At 43.3% G+C, this 21,204-nt stretch overlaps 1 protein-coding gene across 1 annotated transcript; it reads right to left on the bottom strand.

Moving 5' to 3' along the window:
• Positions 1-6,427: 6,427 nt before the first annotated feature.
• On the bottom strand, positions 6,428-13,199 carry LOC115083366 (histamine H3 receptor-like). Its single transcript, XM_029587165.1, has 3 exons — positions 12,986-13,199; positions 10,468-10,634; positions 6,428-7,277 (listed from the first exon to the last, which is right to left on the bottom strand). The coding sequence occupies exons 1-3, from the start codon at positions 13,197-13,199 to the stop codon at positions 6,474-6,476; spliced, it is 1,185 nt and encodes a 394-aa protein (XP_029443025.1). The 3' UTR covers positions 6,428-6,473.
• Positions 13,200-21,204: the final 8,005 nt, after the last annotated feature.

Below are 21,204 nucleotides of genomic sequence, written 5' to 3'. Positions count from 1 at the left end.
GCAGAGAACCATGCTGGATATGCATGGAAAGTGAAGTATCAGGCACATTTGGTTTGGGGTAGTAACCGCCGTAACAAGCCAGGTACTCCCCGCTTTTTGAGTGCGAACCCTTTTTCTTCTCCCTTGCCGTTGTAGCAGAGAGCTCTGCTGGATGTGTGAAGTATCAGTTATTCTTCTCCCCTGTCAGTTATTCTTCTCCCCTGTCATTGAAGCAGAGAGCTATGCTGTATATGCATTGAAAGTGAAGTATCAGGCATATTTGGTTTGGGGTAGTAACCGCCGTAACAAGCCAGCTACTCCCCTCTTTGTGAGTGCAAATCCTTTTTTCCATTACCTCTTGTTGTTGAAGCTTAGAGCGATGTAGGAGTCACAGTAAGCATGTGTATGTTTATTTAATAAGGGTATTGTGTCAATAGCCATCATTCTGGCGAGTCACCCACTCTTCATTGGCGGCCTCTGGGGAATTTTAAAATCCCTACGTGCACCAAAGCCAGGAGATATGCACGAGCCTCAAGCCTTTCATAAGTTAGAGTTTTCTTACTCTCCTTTTCCCTCAGTGAAGGTTTTTCTACCAAATGTGAACCATTGTGATATTTAAAATCACTTGTAGATTGTTCACCCTTTTTTTATTTAAAGAAGCAGGTTTGTCTATGTTCCCAAATTTTAATGATCAATCCTGCTTTAGGTTTTCAGAGGCTTACTTAATGTAACCCCAATATCTTACACTGCTTTGTTTTTATGCAACAACTTGATTTTATCTGGGACTTTAAAATAAATGAGGATTATATCCCAGAATGATCTTTCCTTAAGGAAAGTTTCAAAAACCTCTAGTATCAAGGAATGTTTAAAGATTAGGGTATCACAGCAGCTTATAGCATTGAAAAGAATTCTTTACTCCAAAGTGATATTTTTCACTCTTTCAAACTCTTTATCTGCTCTTGTTCTACTCTTACCTGTATAAACTTTTCTCATACTTTCCTGAAACCACCGAAACTCACATACACATACTTTTCACTCAATCTCAGTGTGCCTACACCTTCCTCATTCATTATGACAGATTAACAGCTTCTGTGTGAGAGAATAGGTGTGCTGAGCTCTCTCGCTCTCTCGCTCTCTCTCACCTCTGCCAACTGTCTGTCTTCCAGAATTCTCAACTGCCACACACCAGAGAATCCTTACGCTGGCCTGATGTAAGCACAATTAGTCCCTGGGGATTCTTTGTGGAGAGTTTTATCCTATTTTCAACACTTCAATGCCCCCCTTCTTTATATGATGTGGTGGAAAATGGTTTTTAGGAATTTTTGAGCCTTTTTATAACTTCATACAAGGTTCAGATTCCTTGACTAGCTGAAAACAGCTAAGGGATCAATTCAGGAGGCTCTCCTGACCTGCTCACCACCATTATTTTTCCAGATTCCCAAGTTTTAAAGGAGTTTTTGCCACTTTTTAGGGTCGGGTCAGGTGGCTTACACCCAGAGCACCCAAACTCATGTGGGAGCTAAGGCAGGATCCCCCGTCCCAGAATCGCTATTTTTCATTTAATTTTGCTGCTTATCTTTATTTTTATTGGCTTTTGAAAATGTCCCCATTCCAGCCCCGAACTGGAAGTGCCCTCCTGGTTCGCGACCCAGCTGTTTTCGGCACCAGGGACTTTCTCAAGGGTCCTTGACACTAAAGTACTGCTCCCTCCAGCATTAGTAGTTCCCCAAGGCTGCCTTTGCCACACTGATTGCACTGGGACAGTTTCTCCTCACCTGTAACCATCGCAGGTGATAGCTGTGCCTCCCCTGGCACTCACACTACGGTCTGGGACAAAACAATGCTGCTGGCTCCTTCATCCAGCTGCGAGAGAGTTGCAAAACCCCCCCAGGTGTGCTCCTAGGTCCTTCCCAAGAATCTCAAGAGCTCCTGAACACCTCGGGGGTCAGTTACACTTTGCAGCCCAGGCTCAGGCACGATCCATCCCAGGACTTTTCATCATGGGCAATAACAAACCCACACCCATCAGCTTTCAGCAGCACTCCTCTCTAGCAGCCCAGGTCAGTTTTAATTTTTAAATAAAGAAAGAAATACAAATGTATTAACTCCCCCCCCCCCACCAGCTAATTTTTATCCCCAGGGGTTACACTAGCAAACATGGGTGTAGGGAGAAGCATTCTGAGATAGTTCCAATCCTTTCTCATTGAGAATCGCCAGATAGTAAATTGGGGCGCAACATCTTCTAAACTCTGATCTCCGCTCTGGAGGTGCCTCAAGGCTCCCCACTCTTCCCCATCCCCTTCAATATTTACCTCCAGTCCTCAGCTGCCATCATCAGAAACCACAGACTCAAAGTACATATTTACGTTATTCAGATACTGCCCCTACAACTGGATTCAAGGGATAACGTGACAGTTTTCGGTGGTTCCTCAATGCTGCCTGCCTGGAACTAATGCCTCTGTCTCTGCTGTGATGTCATCCCCTCCTGACCTAAGACCTGGACTGCTGCCAGGGGTGGGTCACTCCCTTTAGGGGGCTATGTACTCAATAAGTAGGACAATTGGGTCTGCTGGGACCATGGGGTATGACTAAACTTCTGTTAAATTTGGAGATCTTTTTTGTAATAGGATTGAAGTTGAGCTTAGTGAATGGACCAGTGGCTTATTCCTTCCTATTGAAAGTAGGTGGTCTAGGGTTTGGTTCGAAATTGTTGTATGTGAATTTTGCTTACTGATGTATTTATATGATAGAAATATTTTAGATTTTGTTATGGTTACATTTTACTGCTGTATTGTATTAGGAGGTTAAAAGTCAGCCTATGCCTCCTTGCACGGAGCCCACCACATAATTGGGCACCGCCCATGACATCCTGGCTGCGTCCCTCGGTGGGGACTCCGGCAGTTGGATTAGCTGCCGTGTGGCTTCCCTTTCCCCCCTCTCACGCCAGCCCGACGCACGTGATGGTGGCGTGGCCAGGCGGGGCGAGAACGATCACAGGGCAATGACGTCGCACACAGTTTAAAGTGCTGTGACTGAGCCGCATCCGGTCTCTTCCTGCATGGCCGGTATTTCATTGTGGTAGGCGCGTCGGACGGGGAGGGCAAGGGAGTGCATAGCCCGCTCTCTTCTGGATGGCCACAAGCGGATCTGCTTTGCAGGGTGACTGGGATGGAGGGGCTGGCCATGCTCAGAGGGTGTGCAGAATGGGCTGATGCAATACAGTGCACTCAGCCGAGCGCACTGTTTAACCCGCTGTCAGACACGGGTTAAATAGGTGCTAATCCACCCCCTAATGTAATAGGGGGATTAGCGTCTATTTAACGCACGTCCAACGCGGAGTGAATGAGTTAGCACTCATCACATGTAAATGCATGTGAATGAGGCTATTACTCATTCACTCCAAATGCAAAAAAATAAATGTACGTCTCAGACGCACATTTATCGCTCAGGTATTAACGCCTGCCTGGAGCAGGCGTTAATAGCTGAGCGCACTGAAAAAAATACAGAAAAGCAGAAAAAACTGCTTTTCTGTACTTTTTTTAAAGTTAAAAAAAAAGAAAAAAAAAACTCTGCCGGCCACTTTGAAGACCGATGCCGATATGCTAGGCATCGGTTTTCATAACCAGTTGGCTGCAGTAACGAAAACCGACACCAAGTTTATCGGCATCGGTGTTCATAACCGGCAGACCGCCAGTAACCGCAGGGTCACGTTAGCAAGGAGGCGCTAAGGTCACGCTAGCAACCCTAGCGCCTCCTTGCTAACTCAACCCCCTTATTTGTTTATTGCATGGCGCCCCACCTTGTGGGCGCCATGCGTGCGCTAAGAAAGTGGGTGCTGAAAAGTCAGCGCCCGCTTTCCGCAAATTTTATTGCATCGGCCCAGGGAGCTGGCGGGACTGGTTGTGGTCCCCGAGCACAGGAGTTCTGTGTTGACACAGTGCCGAGGTTCGGACATTTGTGTGTTCTGATTGCTTTTTTTATTATAGTTTCCGCCGAGGGGTTCTCCCTTCTTCGTCTGCGTTCTTCATGCGGAGAGGTGGAGCAGCAGCATTGTGCTCTGCAGTCACTGGCGGGTGTGCTGGTTCCAGGAGGGGACATCGGACTGCGTGGATACTTGGCAGCTCATCAGTGAAACTTTGTTCTGCTGATTGGAGTTTTTGTAGACTGTTTCTTCTGCTGGTGGACCGAGGAGAGCGAGACAAATTTTTAAAAAATTGTATTCATTACTTATAAAAGCGGGCTTTATAACCCGGTCATTACTTTAATGAGATTCTGATAATACAATTAATTCCTTAATACACGGCATGAAAGTGTTTCTTCTGAATGCTAGGCTGATTCTGCTGGGTTTCTTTTTACAAATTTCAAATTTTTTTTTTTCTCTGTTGTTAAATACCAGCTCTTGCTCATTTTCACCCTGGTTCTAAGAATGTGTCCTGAAAGGCTCTGTCATTAGCTGCTTATCAAAAATTCTGAATAAGTCCAAATAATATTGATAATAATAATTATAATAATAAACAGCTGCTTTGAACAAACTGAAATCATTAAATAGCTCACATAGAGTTCTATGTAAAATTACAGGCACAGCAGGGTAAACTTTCAAAGGCTTAAGCTCCTGCCTTTCTTGCAGGTAAACGTAGGGATAACAAATATAAAGCCACCAGACAGCAATAGGCTAATTTCGAAATGAACACACGTGCGCCCATACCCGCACGTATTGGCATGCGAGCAAAGATAACGCTGGAATCGTAAATTGTGCATTCACTTGCATGCATCCATTTTAAAATGTTCCATCCTTCCGTAAGAATGTTCCTAGTTTTAAGAGGTTATTCGCGCACAGCTAGCGTGCATCTTCCACAGGACTTTGTTGGCTTTTACGTACATATGTAGGCGGATTTTAAAACATGCTCGCGCGAGGGTCCACAGTCAGCCACGAGGTTTTGTCCCTACCGCATGGGTCAGTCAGGCCAGCATGGGCTGCAGGCAGGTAGGTTCAGCGTGTGCCCCCACCAGACTAGGGCCCCCAGTTGCAGGGCAGGGAGATGAACATGGAGGTAATAGCAAGCTTCAGGCTCATTTCCCTGGCTATCCCCCCATATTGCCTTCATGGCGGGGGTTAGTACCCTCTCAGTACTGGGACTGCAGCTTAGACCTTGGCACTTGTTGTGGGGAACTGCCAGACCCAGAGGCTTTAAGCGAGTCGTCCCGGGGATGGGTTGGTCGGCAACTCTGGGAGAAGCCACAGTCAGCAGGAGATGCCTGTTCACAGCCAGCCTGCCCTGCAGGGAACATCTGCTCACAGCAAATCTGCCCGACAGGTGGCACTTCATCTCAGCCAGTCCACCCAGAAGAGGGCGCCTACCCTCTTTTTAAGGAAAAATGGAAATGTATTTTATTTGTAAAGAAAAATGTTTGTATATTATATAATGTGTGCTTCATGCAACTGTCTGCACATCCATTACAGAACTTTAAAAACTGTGCCACAGAATATACCTCTGAGCTGCCACAGGAAACCAGGGGACTTGATCAAACAGAATTTGTGATTATATGAGTCCATGGCTGTGGACATATCCATCTTGTTGTAGACCCGTGTTATCTATCTAGAAATTGCTGTGGAGGCAATTAAGACTTAGAATTGTTTGGAAGCGCTCATAAAGCAAATTTGTATAAAAGCAGATCAGAGGAAAAGGACTGAGAGAATCAGGCACTGACCCTCTTTCCTATTTATTTATTTTATTTTTAAAAATGTCCAATCAATATTTTTGCTAATTAAAAAGTAAGCTCAATGTAGAATGAGAAATTAACTATGGAAATATTAAGTACTGATTTGAATCAATACATAATATTTAATAAAAAGATTTAACTACTCGCAATGTTCAATTCTTAGGTGAAGATCAAAGGTCATTATTTAGGAATAAATTTAATAAATATCAATAAATAAGTATGTAGTTACTTATCTGATGGGAACTGGATTGATGAGATCACGCAATCATTTCACATAGGTCACAGAATAGCTTTCACATGTTAATGCAGAGCTGCCCCTTCTCCCACGTCATTCCGAACAGACTTATCCAATCCTAGTATTGATCCACTGTAGTCAATACTTTTTAGTGGCAAATCAGAGCTACAACTCTATTCATGCAGATGGGGCAAAATCGGGAAGGGATCGGCATGTTTCAGTTGGCAAGTGATAAGGTGGCAACCCTATGCTAATGACTTGCTTCCACCATTAACCCGAGCCAGATCTGAACTAAAAATAAGGTGTCCATTTTCTATGCCAGTACTTGTACTGAACTATATAGCCATGTAATGTATTCTATACTGATTGCACTATAATTTCCTGAATCTGTTCTAACACAATTTGAACTCATCTGCTGAATAAACATAACAGTCATATACGATGAGAATGAGGATGATTCAGTTATATTCATTTATTATACAGTATCTCAGTATTTGCTAATGCTAAAACCTTTACAATTATTAATTGGAGCAATAATTTAATTGTAACACAGAAAGACCTTAAATGCCTTTTTAAAGGCTGGATGACAAAGAGGGTAGAGAAATGGATTAATTGATGAATTGAGCAAAAGGAAGCAATTTGTAATTTCATACCAAACTGGTTGGATGCACATTAGATTACAGAATTCACGGGTGATCATAAGTAATGAAAGTGGGGACCAACAAATGCAAAAAACAGTTATTATAAGTAAAAGGGATTTTGCTACTTTCTTATCTCTTGAGAGTTTAGAAGTGCATGATGTATTTTCGTTTGTAATTGTATTCTTTGCTCCAGATGTCATGGGGAAATCTTTGTCTCCTCTATGCTTTGCAGAAAAAAGTTGGCATTTCTTCTCCATGGTATTAGAATTCAAACACAAAATGGAATTTGACCTCTTCTGTTGTGCTCCTACATCAAGATGTGGTGACATGTAGACTTCTGCGCCATCAGTCGTTACATAGAAAATGTCTTCTGTTGAGTCTTCACCACTGGTCTTCATTTTATTTTTGTCTGTTTTACTTTTCTTACTTTTTTCATGCTTATTAATGGTCAAATATATATTTAAATTAAAATAAATGATGACAGAGAAAGGCAGAAAGAAATCTACACTGCAAGCAAAGAAACGGAAATATCTGTTGTGGGAGAACTCGGGAGTACATTCCCCATCTGGAATAACACTGAAGCCCACTATAATATCCCAGCACGATATTGCTGGTGTATATATAAGGAAAGATAAGATCCATGCTATAAACATTTTTACAAATGCACGACTTGTGATTCCTTGCTGGGCTCTATAAGCAATCTACAAGTAAAAAAAAACAAAAAACAAAAGGCAAAATGTTTAATGGTTATTAAAATCCAGAATAAATTATATAAATAATATAACTGATGAACTTTGACGTACTAGCTCTGCAGATATTTCTTCATAACAAAGAGGGTTATTTTCTAAACGTTTATTGCATGCATTAGGATGTTAATTAGCTGGAGGGGAGGAGTCGGGGCAGGGAGGGGAGGAGTCGGGGTGGGGAGGGGGAGGAGTCGGCCGCAACACCACTGCCTGCGATAATATGAGGGACATTATCACCGGCAGAAGCATGGCGAATAGCATCACCTTTTACGGTGGCGCTATTTGTATGAAATGATGAATGATGAATCCAGCCCAAAGTTTGATAACTCCTTTGTCATTTTCATGAATGTTGGTTTGTTTTTTACCAGGTGACGTACTTTTGCCATTGGGAATCCTCATTATATTACAGTACTTGCAGTCTGTTTTTTTCTGCTCACTGTTACAGTTTCCCTCTCTATTCAAAGCACACTTGTCATTCAACATCATTTTTAGATTACAATTTCCAGTTAAGATTCATGAATGGCTTTGGCTTGTCAAAACCCATTCAGATGCCTAACACACATTTCCTTTCCTTCCATACATGTGTTTATATTTTACCTCATTTCTAATCTTTTTTCCATTCTCATATTTATATACTGTTCTCCTTCTGAACTGATGATCTTTGGAACCAACATTCTCTTTTCATTCACTGCATTCATTACCATATATTCTATCGTTTACCTGTGTGAATTTTAATAACCTTTCCTTTCTCTTCCTTCTCAGCCAAGTTCTTATCACCCTGTTATATGTAACTGCCTTTTCAACACCATTGTTATAGTTATGTTTACTATGCACCCCTGTTTTATGTGAACCAGCACGATGTGACTGCTGTCTCGAATGCCGGTATATAAAAATCTGAAATAAATAAATAAATAAATAAATATTAAGAAGTTCCTTTCTTCACTACCGTCATTTTTCTATCTTTTTCAGGCCCTTGTATGATTTCCCATATTTAGATAGTTAAATACACAACAAAATTAAGCAAATAAAAATGTAAAAAAATCTATCATCCCAAGCATATTACCAACATACTTAAGAAATGAGACCCAACATTGTAGTCTCTTCTTAGCCTATAGCAGTGGTCCCCAAACCTGTCCTGGAGGGCCACCAGCCAGTCGGGTTTTTGGGATATCCTCAATGAATATGCATGAGAGAAAATTTGCATGCACTGCCTCCATAACATGCAAATTTTCTCTCATGCATATTCATTGTGGATATCCCAAAAACCCGACTGGCTGGTGGCCCTCCAGGACAGGTCTGGGGACCACTGGCCTATAAGATAATGAAGTTTTTGAAGCAAAGTCTCAGGCATAGAGCACCCTAATAAAGAATTGTAGATAAGTGCATTATTGGACTAATAAAGAATTTTAGATGAGTGCATTGAGGAAAACTTTTTTCAGATATAAAACATTGACTTTTCTTTATCCCCGATTCTTTTTTTATTTTTGAGTTCAGGTCCGCTATTCTTAGCATTACCTTCAAACTATTGGCAAACCCCTCCCAGAAATTGTTGACCATTAGGGGTAAAAGCTGTGGGATGTATAAGATGGGTGCTCGAGGTTTGTTAAGCTATATGAGAATGGTTAGGGATCAGGGAGCTAGGTTGGGAAAGATTGTGTTTGGAATGACTTTGGTTGTAATTGCGTACCTCTAGGGTGATTGGTAGTTAAAGAAAGAATAACTTAAACCAGAATTATGTTTTTAGATGTAGATGCTAAGGAATTTTTCTATTGTTTAATTTGATTTGTAAAGTTTGGTGTAGGTTATATCTTTATGTAATATTATTATGTTGTTTATTGTATTGTAATTTATCTAGAATACTAAGGGGTATATTTTAAAAGCCCTGAGCACGTAAATCATGCCGGATTTACGCGCGCAGGGCACTCGCGCGCTGGCGCGCCTATTTTGCATAGGCCGCTGGTGCGTGCAAAGCACCGGGATGCGCGTAAGTCCCGGAGCTTCGTAAAAAGGGCGGGAGGGGGCATGTCCGGGGACGTGTCGGCAGGCAGGGGGTGTGTCTGGGGGCGTGCCTGGGGTCAGGGGGTGGTCCGGGGCGGGTCCGGGGGTGTGGCGACGGTTTGGGGGCAGGCTGGGAGGGCAGTCCCGAGTCCTCCGGCACTGCGGCCTGTGCCGGGGGATGGCGAGGTGGCTCGCGCAAGTTACATCTGCCTCAAGCAGGCGTAACTTGCACAACAAAGGTAGGTGGGGATTTAGGTAGGGCTGGGGGGTGGGTTAGATAGGGGAAGGGAGGAAAAGGTGGGGGACGCGGAAGGAAAGTTTCCTCCAAGGCCGCTCCAATTTTGGAGCGGCCTCGGAGGGAACGGAGGCAGGCTGCGTGGCTCGGCGCGCGCAGGCTGCCGATTTTGCGCAGCCTTGCATGCGCCAACCCAGGATTTTATAAGATATGCGCGGCTACGCGCGTATCTTATAAAATCGGCGTACTTTTGTTTGCACTGGTTGCGCGAAGAAAAGCACGCGCGCGCGTACTTTTTTAAGATCTACTTCTATGGATATAAGGCAAGAAATACATTTGAAGAATAAGTAAATAGATAATACTTTTCACCTGTGGTCTTTGCACCAGTTTTCAAGGTAAACTATGCGCACACTTTCATTTTGAAAACTACCCAAAAAAAGTACCCACAGAAAAGTGCTCCTCCTATTTCTGCAGCTACATTTTCCGACCAAAATGACATAGTTTTGAAAATCAAAAGCTATGCATGTTATTTTCTCCCCTAACATAATCCCACCGCAGAAACATCTGCAGAAATATGCGGATAAAAGTATATACATTGAGGAATAACACTCATTAATGTATTAGTGTAGCTGGGTTTTTTAAAGGTTTGGACAAATTCCTGGAGAAGTCCATAAACTGTTATTTATCAAGTTGACTTAGGGAATGACTACTACACTTATTACTGGCATTAGTAGCATGGGATCTATTTAATGTTTTGGTACTTGCCAGGTACTTGTAACCTGGATTTGCCACTGTTGGAAACAGGATGCTGGGCTTGATGGACCCTTGGTCTGACCAAGTATGGCAACTTCTTATGTTCTTATTTATATTTTTAACCACACAGGGGTAGGCAATTTTCAAATTTTTACTTACAGCATTTGTGACAGACAGAAAACGATCATGGCTGATAAGCACAATACTAAATACCGAAGTCAAACAGGTAGAATAATTTATAGCTAGCCAAAGTTTACAGACTCGTCTTCCAAGTATCCATTTTCCATTTAGCACATAAGTTATATATATGGGTAAAATGAAAGATCCTAGAAAAAGACATTAGTGAAAAGCAACATATTTTAATCTTTATGTGCACTTCTCCCCTTCCTTTCAGAAGATTCTAATTCAAAAGTGATTGAATTAAAAGCAGAATTGTTCACACAATAATTATGGTATCATATGTGAGATTTAGGTACCTAATTTGGCCAATACCCTCTTCCACCCAAGAAATCAGTACATAGCCTTGGGATTGAACTTGATCAAAATCTCATGATGGAATCCCTCATCTCAAAGGTAGTAAGAGCCTTCTTTATACACTTATGCCAGATCCATCAATTATGCAACTACCTTGACCAACACAACCTAGCTACTGTAATTCTTGCACTAATCACCAGCTGTATTGACTATTATAACACATTTTTCAGTACATATTAAATGCCTCCAAGTCTTGCAAAATAGTGCAGCAAGAATCCTGGGAAGGGGCCAAAGCAATAGAAGATATAAAGCCCATTCTATTCAAACTGCACTGGCTCCCAACAGAATTCAGAATATACATTCAAAACCCTCTGCTTTATCTTTAAATCTGTGAATAAACAGGCTGTAGAGTATATGTTCTTTCTTCTTGACACCTACACCCCTCACAAGAGAACTCCAATCCTCTGCAAAATTGAACTGCATGAGACTGAATGCTTTCAGCAACTGCACACTGAAAATCTGGAAGAAGGTACCACTACCCCTTTGTCATGAACCGTCCTACCTAACTTTCCAGATAAAATCAAAGGCATGACTATTCAACCAGGCCTTCCCCCAGCTATTCATGACTAAAGAACTATGGGGTTCATTTACCAGATGGATCGCACGCGATAAGGGACGTTTCGCACGTGAAAAGTCCCTTATCGCATGCAATACCAAGATGGGGGCAGAGTCGGCCCCGGAAGAGGAGGAGTCGGGGCGTCACCGGGCCGACTCCGTGAAGACGCCGTGGACGATGAAAAGGTAAGGGCCTTTTCGCATCCTATTTCGCGCCCAATAGCTACACCTTCTATGGTGGTGCTACTGGGTGCGAAACCGGCAGCGATTGCACCACGGCAGTGCGATCGCTGCCAGCTGGCGCAGGACCGCCCCCCCCCCCCGTTTCGGCCCCCCACTCCTCATTACCTAAAGTATCGCAGGCCTGAGATACTTTAGAAAATGAGGCCCTATGTCTGGACATTGAATCAATGATGATTACATATGACCATACAACTAATGTTATTGTTAATATACCTGTTAGTCTACTTTAATTCAATTATCAGCTGCCTTGAGTCCATTCTTGATGAAAGCCAGAATATCAGATGTTTGTAAATGAATAATTAAATAAATAACTTGGGTACCTAATTATAGGCAAATGAATTGCAGCCCTAAATTTAACCCTCCTAAATTTTAGGATTTCTAAATGTAGGGAAATTTTCAGCTGAAAACGTAAATGCCAAAGATCTGCTGAAAATTCCCTAAATTTAAGTTTCTAAAATTTAAATGAAGGGCTAAACATTTTTCTAAAAATGAAGCCACAATATAAAAGAATAAATAATGAGCAATAGCATATTTGGTGAACTGGGAGTGGTAAAAAAATATTCAAAATTATACAGATAAATAAATCCCATTGTATCTTATGTAGGTGCAATCAGGCTCCATTAACAATGTTAATTAAGTTATTCTTAATCTTTAGCTTATAATTATTGCATTCCTGAAAGGTATTGTAATCTACTATAAATTACCTTTGAAATAATAATAAACAGTTGAAATTAAAGTTGAAATATTTTTCTCACAATATACTTCTGTATAATTAACAGTATGCTACTGATGAGCAGCAGAGGAACTGAAAAAATCAAACAGATCAAACTAAGAACAAGCAATTCTTCTGGAACATTTTCAGAAAAATGTGTCCTCTGAAGAAAATGCAATTACTAATACTTCTAGTCTTCTGATAGATAACTGATTATGCAACTAGAACAGTGTACTGCAGCTATAAAATATACATAGAAGCAGTCAACTATGGGCAAAGGCAAGCTATAGAAGCAATAACACAAACTGATACTATGCACATGCATTTCCCTTTAGGTAATGTACAGGGTGGCAAAATGGACTTTTGGCTAATCTACTGTGCAATAAAGTAACCTAAATGAACTGAATGCTAAATATTTAAAATATTCCTGCAAATAGAGTCAACTAAACTATATACTGCAAATAAAAATTAAAGTATAAATCTGGGAATATTAAATTTATAATAAAAGATCATAAAATGTATTGTGTGAGCTGTATAGAAGAGAAAGCATTGTTCTTCATTAATGTTTTTTATACATATACATTTTAGAATAAAGTAAAAACAAACATTTAGTTTCATGGTATTGGAACTTACCCACTAGAAAGTCACAAATTGCAAGATTAAGAAGTAAAAAGTTGCTTTGGCTTTTAAGTTTCCTGTCTATTACAAAAACAACAATGACCAAGCTGTTTCCCAGTACAGCAACTCCAACAGCCAGTGACAGGAACACGGAGACAATCAGTCGTTTAGTGCTTGAGAAATCTTCCCAAGGAACTTTGCTGACACTAGAAAGATTATTGCTTTGCATCTTGTACAGCACAAAGTCATTTCAGTAGTGAACAAAAATCATCTTTAAAGGAAATCTCATTTTATCTCTATTTATTTACAATGTTTTTATTTGCTCAAGATTTATTGTGTATTTCAGAGTTATAATATATTTCAACCATCAGAAGAGAAGATAATCAAGCTGCTGCCATACAAGAGAAAGTACATATGTTGCTTTCCAAATGCCTGCACTCAATGAATTAGCTTTATATGTAAGAATGAGGTTGGAGAAGAGCCAGGAGTACTTGAGGCTTCAGTGGAGTGTCAAGTTACTGCTGCCTCTCTTCCAGATTTGCAGATATTTATAAGGGATAGAGCAGGAGGAGACACTAGAAGTACCATTAGGAGAAATAAGGCTAATTAGTTGTTTCGTATTTCTGCACTTTTGTATTATATTCTGAGCTATAGATACAAGTATGATTTTGGAGATAAATTAATGCAATTTTTATTCAAAGGAAAACGCTATTCTATCCTGGGAGCAAAAACTCTTTTATCTATTAGTCAAATATTTTTAGCATCTGATTCATGGTCTAAATTGAAATTTCATTGAAGTTAGAGCAGATTATCAATGAAGCTAACTTTCTAAAGCCATTTCCAGGAGCAAAACAATGCTTTAACCAGAGAAATGAGCTGCTTGAAAAATGCCTACCTTACAGGTGGGTGTCAATGCATGCCCCACTACCTGCAAACTTTTACCCACAGTACAGGGAGGTGTTCTTGGGGGCGGGATTTGGAAGTACATGCATAGATTTGAAAGTTTGCATATATTTTCCATCAGAAATAGCAGCCGCAAAAATGTAAGTGTAAATTCGTGCGGGTACATTTTCTTTGCCAGTTTTTGAAGCAAACGTACAAGCATACTTTCACTTTGAAAATTAGTGCAAAATTCACAGATAAAAATACCCACAGACTTTTCAGATATGTGGGCAGTCTGACAATTGCCCCCTTTTTTATCAGTCACTATTTATGACAAATTGTCATTGGCTACTACTTCCTGGTTATTTTATGGTGCATCAGTTATGTGAGCCTTTTGAGCCACTGGCAAGCAATGCCTGAAATTCCTCAATCAGTTTATTCAGCAACACAAACTCACTTCCTCTTTATTACAATAAGAGCAAACTCAGACTTGTGTATGATGCTCAACAGAAAAATGTGCAGCAAAAACTAGGCTTTTACAGATTTATCAAAAGCCTACTTCTTTAAATTCTTTTCATTTAGAAATTAATGTGACTATTTTATAGAACAAAAAGGCAAAAAGCAAATTTAATTTTCACTAGATCTTCACAAGACCTTTCTTTTTTTTATAGTTGTCCAAAAAATCTCAGAGCTGGCAAATTTAAGCATTTTCTATCTTTTGTGTGGAAATTATTCTGTTGACATCCAGGGCAAACAGTTTAGCAAATGTAATCTCCTGCTGAGATGCAGGGGCACACAACAGCCTCCCGAGGCCACCTCTGTACCCAGATCTTCTTCTTCCCACTCCCTCACTGAACCTAGTTCTCCACAGGCCACCAGGGTGCCAGAGTCCTTTCTGGTGGGGAGGAAGATACACTTCCAGGGTCTTAGGCTCACAGGGGTAAGATCTCCCCCACAGCCTCTAAAGTCTTTCACAATGATACTCACAGTTTAGATATCCCAGCTTGAGGGCATTCTCCCTTAGAAGAAACAGGCTTGACACTGGAAGCTGGTGTTCAAAATAAAATTTACTGTAACCATGAAAAATCTTTCAAAGCTCATTTCACAAAACAAAGATTCAAAAATCTCTGTACAAAATAAGTCTAAGTGCCTGCTCCTAGATTAGTTCTTTCTGAGTCAATATCCCTATAAGCTGGCGTCTCAGTGTCTCTATGTTATGCTCAGGCTTGTGGACCCTTGGCCGACGAGAGGATGGTATACCTTTCAGAGGGTCCGTAGGCTCTCTCGTCGGGTGGCGAGGCAGAACAGGAGGCAGGACCAGCTGACCCTTAGCACTGGAGACTGAGGCGAACACGGAGACGATGAAGAGATGAGATAAAGCGCTGTGTCTTCACCACTGGTGGTCTGCGGTCCCCCCGGGAGGAGCCCGTAGGGACCCGACCGCTGGGACTTAGGTGGGCCTAGGGAGGTCAAAGCAACGGTGCAAAGGCCAACTGGAGCTTCACCCTGGAAGCCCACGGTCCCCCCAGGAGGAGCACGTAGGGACCCGGACCGCTGGGACTTAGGTGGGCCCTTGGAGACGGAGTCTTGAAGGAGTCCTAGGTCGAGTGCCAGAGGGTCGTCGCTCACCAGTCTGAAGTCGTGCACCAGGGAATCACCGCTTGCCAATCCAAAGTCAGGAACCAGAGAATCACCGAAGCCAAGCCAAAGTCAGGAACCAGAGAATCACTGTAAGCTAATCCGAAGTCAGGAACCAGGAACACCAAGACAGAACAGGATCCAAAGCTCAAGGACTCACCGAAGCAAGCAGACTGGACAGCGCTGGAGGACGTTGCCAAGTCGAGGAATAAGCAGAGGAAGCCTCCTTAAATACTTCCTCTGCTCTGGATCATTGGAAGCAGGTGAGTATCATTAAAGGGATCAGGTCCCTTTAAATCCAGCAGGGGGGTGTGGCCTCGTGCCTAAAGATGCACCCTATCATCCTGGGGTTACACTGGTTGCAGTCGCACCAACCCCAATTTGACTGGGCATCCTTGGAACTCTCCCGCTGGGGCCCAGGTTGTCATGGAAAGTGCCTTAAGGAGATTGCTCCTGTCATCTGCATGCCTACAACTCCAGTGATGCCGGGACTGCCGCCCCAATACGCATCTTTCAGTGATGTGTTTTCCAAAGAAGCTGATGACATTCTTCCTCTGCATAGGTCCTATGACTGTGCCATAAGACTTAAACCCAATACTGAACCTCCTAAAGGACGTGTCTATCCACTCTCAGCAATTGAGAACAAGGCAATGTCCAAATACATCGAGGAGATTTTATAGAAGGGATTTATTAGACCATCAAAGTCTCCAGCCGGCGCAGGCTTCTTCTTTGTGGGGAAGAAGGACGGTACCTTACGTCCTTGTATCAATTACCGAGGTCTGAACGAAATCACGATTAAAGACCACTACCCCCTGCCTTTAATCTCAGAGCTGTTTGACCAGCTTCAGGGCGCCAAAATATTCTCAAAACTTGACCTGAAGGGGGCCTACAACTTAGTTCGCATTCGCAGTGGCAATGAATGGAAAACAGCCTTCAACACTCGAGATGGCCATTTTGAGTACTTAGTAATGCCCTTCGGCCTGTGCAACACACCCGCTATATTTCAGAACATGACGAACGACATCTTGCGGGACCTGTTGTACAAGAGTGTCGTGGTATACCTGGATGATATCCTGATATTTTCTCAGGATTTGCCCACTCATCTAGAGGATGTCAAGCAAGTACTACGCCGACTCTGTGAATCCCGGTTCTACGCCAAAATTATCCAAGTGCGAATTCCATAAAGACTCCGTGCCTATTCTTGGCTATATCGTGTCTAAAGATGGCTTCCAGGTGGACCCTCAAAAGCTAGAAAGTTTCAAAAATTGGTCCCAACCTACCAGCCTGAAGGCCCTGAGATGATTTTGGGGGTTTTCCAACTATTATAGAAGCTTTATAAAGAACTACTCTTCTTTAACAGTACCCTTGACTGCAATGACCCGCAAGGGTGCCAATGCTTCAAAATGGACTGCAGAGGCCATTTTCGCTTTTGAGAAATTAAAGACTGCCTTTTCCATGGAACCATGCTTGCGGCATCCTGACCCCAGCAATCCATTTATCGTAGAAGTTGACGCTTCGGATGTTGACGTGGGGGCTGTATTGAGCCAAACTGTAGACTCTAAATCCTTATGTCCCTGCTCTTTTTTCTCACGACATTTCTCCCCGGCAGAGAAGAACTATGGGATCGGAGATAAAGAGCTCTTGGCTATTAAGCTAGCATTCGAGGAATGGCGGCCTTGGCTCGAAGGTGCTCATCATCAAATAACCGTATTCACGGACCATAAAAATCTGGAGTATCTCCACCATGCGCAAAGTCTTAACCACAGACAAGCCAGATGGTCCTTATTATTCAATCTTTTTGACTTTGTGCTCAAATATCACCCCAGAGACATAAATACCAGAGCTGATGCCTTGTCAAGCTCCTTTCTCTTGGAGGACGTGCCTGAAGAACCTCAGCACATAATTGACCTGAAGAAAGTCATCTTGGCAACTGCACATTCTGTGCCCACTGGTAAGACCATCGTGCCTAAACACCTCAGGAAGAAAGCGCTTTTTTGGGCGCACAATTCCAAGCTGGCTGGCCAACCTGGTCAATGCCACACCCTGCTCAAGATCCAGAAGTTCTATTGGTGGCCTACTATCAAGAAAGATACCTTATCCTATGTGGCATCTTGTACAAACTGTGCCAAACACAAATCTGCTTCTGGACAACCGTGGGGATTGCTGCAGCCACTGCCAGTTCTGGAACAGCCTTGGTCACACATCGCTACTGACTTTGTAGTCGATTTACCCCTTTCTGGAGGAATGAATACCATCTGGGTAACAGTTGATCGCTTCATCAAGATGGCCCATTTCGTGGCGCTGCCTGGCTTACCTTCAGCCTTGGAGTTTGTGAAGCTCTTCATATCACACATTTTTTGCCTTCACAGCCTACCAAGACACATTGTTTCAGACCGAGGATTTCAATTCATGGCAAGATTCTGGAGGGCCTTGTGCAAGTTATTCGACATCTCTCTAGACTACACTTCAGCCTATCATCCGCAATCAAATGGCCAAACAGAACGGATGAATAGAACCTTAAAACAGTTCATTCGAGCCTATGTGAGTTGCCGTCAGAATAACTGGGCTGAACTGTTACCTTAGGCTGAATTCGCCATCAATTCTCATCCAGCAACATCAACTGGATCAACACCTTTTGAAGTGGTATATGGACGCTCTCCAACACCGCCACTTCCACTGAAGCTCTCAGTGATGTCTCCAGCAGCTCAATCTACTGCTGATGAAATCCATAACCTGTGGACTCAGACGAAAGACATGCTAGTTAAAGTGAGTGACTGTGCTAAGACGTTTTATGATGCTCACCATTTTCAAGTGCCTGTCTTCAAACCCGGTGACAAAGTCTGGTTATCTGACAAAAATCTCAGACTGAAGTTAACCTCCACTCATTTTGCTCCTCTCTACATTGGACTATTTCCAATCATCCGACGTCTTGGCAACATCACTTACAGCCTGAAGCTACCACTCGGACTAAACATCCACAAAACTATACTCAGTGAATTCTCTTCTAAGACTCAGGAACCACCTGCCATCAACACAGAAGATGACCTAGAATTTAAGGTTGAAGAGATTCTTGATGTCCGAAGATGAGGCAAAACACTTGAATACCTTCTTTCTTGGGACGGTTTTGGCCCCGAAGAAAACTCTTGGGAGCCTCAAGCTAACATCCTCGATAAAGAGATGCTCCTTCAATTTCATCTCGTGCATCCTTTGAAGCATAAACCTGGTACCCACAGAGGAGACCGCCCTTTGAAGTAGGGTACTGTTATGACTGTCACTGTCCGACGTCTCCACTCTGCCCTCCTTACCTCTTTGGCGACTCCGCCCGCGGTTGATGGACGTCTGGCTGCCGTCCTCTCCGGCATCCCCGGTTCAGCTTGGGTGCAGCATCCTGCCATGTTGTTCAGCTTCCATAGGGCATGTGTGCCGCGTGGCCCTGCTTCTTATTTCTTCTTTGGCACGAACCTCAGGGGCATCTGTTGTATATCTGCTAAGGAGTTAGCAATCTGTTATATATCTGCTAAGGAGTTAGCAATCTGTTATTGATCACCTCCTCCAGAGGGGAGGAGATAGCAATTTGTTATGGATCTACTCCTCCACAGGGGAGGAGTGAGTAATCTGATCAATGCTGCTCCCTCAAGGGGAGGAGCTAGCTATCTGTAATACTCCATAGGCGGGGTCAATGATCTGTTGTGGGTTGGCTCCCACCATGTGGCAGTCTGTATGATACTGCTCTAGTAGCGTAAGGATAAACACTTAGTGGAAATTGGTGAATCCTCGGGCCGATGGCAGATGACAGCGCCCCCAGGAGGATATCCTGAGAGGGACCACCGGCTAGGCTGGAGTATGGAGACAAACACAGATAGTTCTTTATTAGACAGGAATTAGAACCACCAGAGGTGGCAGTAGTGAGTTGATGTGCCCGGCAGGGCTGAAGTCCCTCAGATACTGGAACTGCGATCTCTGGGTTGCTGAGCTGTAGAGAGAGACTATAAGTAGTGAGTAAACAGGGTATACTGGATACATAACCAGTAGTAGATGATACACTTACAATTGTAGATATCTATAATGGCTTCTATGCAACAGAGAATCTTCAGTATATTCAGGAACAAGAGCCATAGGCGAGTACTGGTTCCTATATGCAGTCTGGAATAAGAACACACAATATCTGTGTATGAGATGGCTTCTGGAACAGAAGAAAGTCTTTGGAGAGTTTTAGGAATATAGGCCCTCGTGGAGCGAGTAACGGTTCCTATCTGCAATCTGTAATAGTAATGTACCAGAAATAGGTATGCGATAGCTTCTGAGATAGAAGAGAGTCTGTGAAGGGTTTTAGGAACATGGGCCCTCTTGGAGTGAGTACCGGTTCCTATCTGCAATCTGCAATAGTAACTCACGATCTCTATACCTGTGATAACGTCTTAGACAGAAGGGAGTCTTCCCAGATTAGGAACATAGGCCCTCATGGAGTGAGTACCGGATCCTATCTGTAATAGAACTCACAGTGTTCAAGTCTGCGATCGCTTCCAGGCAGTAAGGAGTCTTCTGAGCATTCAAGGACTAGGCCCTCGAGGAGCGAGTACCAAATCCCATCTTAGCAGTCTGAAATCAAGAAGAGAGAGCAGGGCCCCCGAGGAGTGGGTACCCCTTGGTATGTTTGTGGAGGCAGAGCAGCAGAGAAGTTTCCTCCTTGCTAACTCGATTCATAGTAGCAAACGAAGACCTTTTAAGTTGGAAGCGGATGATGTCACTAAGGGGGGGGCGCCCCCGAGGTTCACGACCTTGCCGGTACAAACTCTGGAGCGTGCGCACGCGCGCACCCTTACGTCATCAGGAACATGGCAGATCCGCAGCATCAGGTCAGCCCGGGGATTCCGGGGAGAAGCGGCAAGGAGAAGCTGCAGCAGCATCTGTCCGTCAGAGCCGAAGGGAGTCGCCACAAAGGTAGAGAAGGTGGAGCGAGGGCAAAAACAGCCACGAACGCAAAAGCGTCCCCCTGTGATGATGTCACGCATCCCGGATACAAAAGCCTACTCTGTTTGCTAGCTATTCAAGTTAGCAAGGAACTCCTTATGGATGGGATTCGCTCTTTGTATCTAGCTACTCTGCCTCTCCTTAATTGGACTTACTATTGGGGTACCCGCTCCTCGGGGCCTCTTTCTTTTCTTTCAGGTCGCTGTCTGGAACCGGTACTTGCTCCTCGAAGGCCCATGTTCCCGGACTCGCTGACTGAGTTCACTTCTGCTTGGAAGAACCCGCTGCCTACACCATCAGTGAGTTACCATCTATATTCTCTCAGAGCTGTTCCCTGGAACCAGGTACTCGCTCCTTGAGGGCCTACCTCTATTCCAGCTTATGTGTTACTTTCTGGGAGAAATCGCTGTGTGAGTAATCTACCAACGAGGCTCTATACCAGAACCCTGTGTAAGCTCCACTATACTCACTATCTCAGTTTCTCTCCACTACAGCACAGCTATTGAGGGATCGCTGTTCCAGTGTCCTGAGGGACTACAAGCCCAGCCGGGCTTCATCTTTACTCACTACTGCCACCTCTGGTGGCTTCTCAACTCTGTTTAATAAAAGATAATTCAGTGTTGTGTGTCCTAAAGCTGAGCCTGACCTGTGGCCCCTCACGGGACTTCCCCCTGTGGGCGTGGTCATCTGCCACAGTGTCCAAGGGTCCACCCAAAACCTTACAAACAATAACAGACACAGAC

This window comes from Rhinatrema bivittatum, chromosome 2 (assembly GCF_901001135.1).
Source record: "Rhinatrema bivittatum chromosome 2, aRhiBiv1.1, whole genome shotgun sequence".
Taxonomy (NCBI): domain Eukaryota; kingdom Metazoa; phylum Chordata; class Amphibia; order Gymnophiona; family Rhinatrematidae; genus Rhinatrema; species Rhinatrema bivittatum.
The sequence above is the reverse complement of the archived record's forward strand: the minus strand, read 5'-3'. Positions and strand labels throughout refer to the sequence as shown.